This window comes from Habropoda laboriosa, unplaced genomic scaffold (genome assembly GCF_001263275.1).
Source record: "Habropoda laboriosa isolate 0110345459 unplaced genomic scaffold, ASM126327v1 scaffold64, whole genome shotgun sequence".
Taxonomy (NCBI): Eukaryota; Metazoa; Arthropoda; class Insecta; order Hymenoptera; family Apidae; genus Habropoda; species Habropoda laboriosa.
Window position 1 is genome coordinate 1,001,792 of NW_017100183.1, and position 4,612 is coordinate 1,006,403.

Below are 4,612 nucleotides of genomic sequence, written 5' to 3' on the forward strand. Positions count from 1 at the left end.
GTCTCCTCTGCTCTCTTCTATCTATACCCGAGTTCTCGAGATATCGTCGAGTTTGAACAGTTGTGGCATTTCCGCGCGTTATCTACTCCAAACAAGTCGAAGACTGACGATCGCGAGCTGAAAAGAAAATAAAACATTGCAATCTACGGACGCGACCGTAGTTTACGGTCACACGTGCATACTCGATCGTTATTAATCCCCCGGCGTATCGTTGCGTTGGATCATTTGATAACGATCCATTAGCCAGTTTACGCGTAATACCAGCCGATTGTCTAGGAATTCTACTCTATTTGCTCGGTAAACGGCTAGCGGCAAATTGCAACCACTTTTACCATGATCTTCCCAACGTTCCTGAACTGTGACTAAGTGCATGAAAAAAAGAATTTAACTCGGGATAGTGTGGTATCCAAAAATGTATTTATTCTATATTCCTAAGCGACTGTTAAGTGTTCCGGCGTCCGTCTCGCTCGACGGCTATCTCCGAAAAAACCGTTGGAGTCCCCTCGTTCGACTTTCCGGGGAAAGGGCTTCGTTTATGGGACCCTTAGGTACCCGCGCGCTTTCTCTTCCTGGGTGACAAATTCCAGACCACCACTTCTCGCATTTCTTACACTTGGATCCCGTTAGTGCGAACACAGTTAACCGAAACACGCTTAGACGAAGTTCGGAGGAGCATAAAGGAACGAGTGAACGGCGGAGGGGCTCGGTCGGTAGAGAATTGTCGGGTCAATTAACAGACAGAAGCCCCGTCCTGGCGGTCGCTATTCGCAGACGATGTACTTGGACTATTCTGCTTGGCAATGAAGAGATCAACGGCTCTGAACCGGACCAGACGGCGGAGGGGTTGAACGGGGGTGGCTGGGCACTTCTGAGGCTTACTACCTGTCGCGAGCGTGGTCCCTCTTCCCGTTGGATACGCTTGGCCCCAGTTTCAGGTCGAGCCTCACCGCAAGCACCTGTAATCACAGCCACGTCCAACTAAACATTCGTGTCTTCTTCTTTACGGTTTCAACAAAAGAATCTGTGGTTAAGGTCCGACGAAGCAAAATGAGCCTCAAGACAAACGAAGTAAGAGAGCGTCTGGTTCGAAGACGACGTTTATTGTTTCTGCAAAAGTACGACGAAAGATAAGATATAAATTGTGTTCGTTATGGCGTGACTCTTTCGGTAAATAATTCTTTCTTTCCCATTTTGTTTTTTTTTTTTTTCGAAACCGTCCCGTTGCCTGAACTATCTGTCGAACGTTGGTTATCGATTCGAACTGCGATAGCGCGCAGAGAGAAAGAGGGAGATAGCGTTTACTTGGGACGATAATTATCCCTGACGAAGGTCCACCCTGCGTCCGCGTGATTCGATAAGAGATTCAGCATTACGTAAGCGATATCAGGTCAAGAAGACCGTTCGAAACCTTTCCACCGCGAAAGCTATTTTTCCCGAACGATGAATCGACGCCTTTATGCGCCACACGAGAATACTCAGATGCGTGCTCAGGAAAAAATAGGCTCCTTGTGACTGTGCTAAGTGGTGTGCTATTCCGTTTTTACTCTAGCCAGTGATCGCTGCCAATCGAGCTGTCTCTACGCCAACCTAACTGTTCCCGAAACGAATCTCGACCGATTTTCAACGCAGAGGAGACACGAGAGGCAACCTGTTATCTCTGCGGTTCTCTCGTCTCCACGAATCGCTTCCTCTCTTATCGGGAAGGCGCTAACGCGCGTGTCGATACCACGAGCACGTGTTAAATAAAATTAACGGACGACGGAAGTGCCATCTGTTCGTGGCGCGAACGTCAGGCTAGTATTTCAAGGGTCCGCCGCGACGTTTGGACGGAAGCCAAACAACACGAGATAAACGTCTTGAAGCAGAAAAAGGAAGGAGCAACAAGTGAAAGAAGAAGAACCAGTGTCTCTCCTACTTCTCTCGAGTGTACGCGGTACAGAGCGCGAGTTGGTCTCCGTCGATAATTATACAACGTGTGAGGCGTAGAAAAAGGCAGGGAAAATAACAGCGTGGGTCTGTAGAGCGTGCGTATGGTGGATCGAGAAGATCGTGGTGGTCTTCGGAAGGGAGAAAAAGTTGGTTGCTCGGAGGAGCGAATAGATGGACAAAGTACGGAAGTACTCCCCAAAGTGGAGGGGATGCGACCAATAGACACATTAGATGCAGCCTGTTGATTCATCGGCAGCGCGGCAGTAACAGCCGCGTCACAGAGCGGCGCACGCCGAACTTCAGTTCTGATTGAACTCCCGGTCTACGATCTAGCTGGAGCATCGTTTTTCTCGAAATCGACGCGTTATCGAGGTTTACGTGACTGAAGGAACTGGCCTCTTTTCGTCGTGGACGTTCGGTGCGGCAGACGTGCCTGGCGCAGCGTGGAACGAAAAAGTAAGTTAATCGCGTATTACGATTCTACGGTTGTTATCTCCGGGGGAAACATTGTCGCATCGCTGGTAGCGAGGTATTACTCGTATTTCGAGTGTAGAACGAATCATTGGCGTACGTCTCAAAGTTCGTTTCGCGATCGCTGGCTTGTTTTTCACGGAGAGAGAGAGTGCGCGATACAGGGAGGAAACTGTTGATAAATAAACGTAGTTAGCGCGATACGATAAACGACAACTGGTGAATACTTATCTCCTCGGAAAGGAAACAGTCTAGTTAACGAGGAAACAATTTGTCGAAACGACGATCTAACCGGTGATCCCGAAAAGGAGAGGTTAAGTCGTTCGAAAGGGGTTGAAAAATCAACGCCGCGATTCACTGTTTTTCGACTCCGAGAATATCGCGCGCGCGGTATCGTTTATCGCGAGCGCATACAGAGCGTCCGATTAAAGGTTAGGTTAGGAGAGAATTAAAGGTCAGCTGATAACGAGGTGACAACAATACGAAAAACGTACTTGTTCCCGCGTTGAACCGACGTTGACCTCCCAGTATTCGCGCTGCCGCGTCACTGCAACAACGCACGCTCGCGATAACGGCCGAATAGGAGCCGATACGCGATGTGAACCGTGGCTAAACATCGACTACCGTTCCTTTAATTATTGTTCTAGAAATCGCTCACAAGGCGGGACAAAAAATCGTGAAAAAACTTTCCATATTCAACGAATAAAAAGAGCATAAACGGTGTACATACATCGTGACATAACGAGGAATCGGTAAGCATACGGAGTTCGCTGATTTCTAATGAATTCAAGTGAATCAACGGTTCACCTTCGGTCTGCAATTTCCACGGTCGCGTGCTAATGAAAAGGCAGAGGTTTCGCGCTGTTCCCGGCCGATAATCCTGTAGAATACGATAAGCTCGATCTACGACATCCTAACGCGTATTTTTTCCATCTTCGGGCACGATGAATGAAAGCCACGCTGATATCGACGCTAGAGTTCAACGGAACGAAGATAAGACGTGAAAATGTGGCTAGACTAGCGGCGAGCATGTGCGACAAGGATTGGCGCAATCACGCGGTTCACGGCCAGGCGGATGGAATCGTAAAAATCTCTCGTTAATCGCAATTAAGCTCGCTGACGCGAGACTTTTTCGACGAGTTTCGTACCACTTTTCTTCTGAAAACTATCTAAACAAGCCGGAGGCGATATCGGCGGAGCTACAACTACGCGTTGCACTCTGAAACGCCGAAAGATTCGCGTAGCACGATTTGACTATTTTCAGACACCCTGAATACTCGCGTTGCGATATCCACTGTGCATAAACTTCAAGCTCATCGACTATTCAGATAATAGTATCACGCTGTATAATACACGTGACGTATGTAACATTTGCATTTTTCCTGCTGTCCGGCCTTCGAAAACCACGGCGTTCTCTCTCCTTGGTTCGCTACTTTTTTTCGTTCTTTTCAATGGGAAATCATTTTTCCTCGTTCAATATCGATGCATGATCGGCTAATTATATTCGCCTTGGTTCGCGCGCAAATAACACGAGCGACCCGGTATCGCGGTACTTCTTATCAATTACAGATCGTAATCTACGATCGTATTAATTAGCGTAAACGAGAGCTAGATATTTTTACCCGCGTTGCATAATGTCGTTAACCGTGGATTAAAAAGCACTCCGACTCTGTTTGGTTCCGCGTGGAGGATTAAACACGAGATTCGTTATATCGAAATCAACGTTTCGACTATCTCGTCACAGATTAATAACAGCGAGTAAGTAGGTCAGAGGTGGGCTTCTCGGAATGAATGGAAAAGCAACGGCACGTGTTGCCTCTGAAATCGTCGTCTTTCGAGACCCATCTACGACTGGTCTGTTTTACCGAGCGAATAATTTATGGAATATTCGTAAAGACGAGTAAAGAGCCACGTTGAAAAGAGGAAAAGCGCGAAAGTAAATGGATGAAAAGAAACATCTCCGTTCCAGATCGTTGTCTCCTCTGCGATTCGCAGTCTGTCGCTTCCGTGATTAATCGGTGGCTCGGCGACTGGTTGATTAGATAGGTTTTTATCTTGCTTTCAGGCTTGGTCCAAGAGGCGCGTGGAGCAGACCGACCGGAAGAAGAGCGACGGGACTGCTGGTGTGCCAGAGTTTATTCTTCCGTCACCATGAGTCCTTGGACCAACAAATCCCTCGGCCTTGGCCTCCTCGGGCTCCTCCTCGTCGTTT

At 48.0% G+C, this 4,612-nt stretch overlaps 1 protein-coding gene across 1 annotated transcript in view; it reads left to right on the forward strand.

Moving 5' to 3' along the window:
- The first annotated feature begins 2,153 nt into the window (after positions 1–2,153).
- LOC108579164 (protein croquemort-like) overlaps positions 2,154–4,612 on the forward strand; it is a 7,731-nt gene continuing 5,272 nt past the window's right edge. Inside the window, exons 1-2 of the mRNA XM_017942619.1 lie at positions 2,154–2,385; positions 4,466–4,612. The exon at positions 4,466–4,612 is cut by the window's right edge and continues 24 nt beyond it. Coding sequence (XP_017798108.1) covers positions 4,552–4,612 — 61 coding nt within the window. The 5' untranslated portion in view covers positions 2,154–2,385; positions 4,466–4,551. The remainder of the gene's footprint in view (positions 2,386–4,465) is intronic.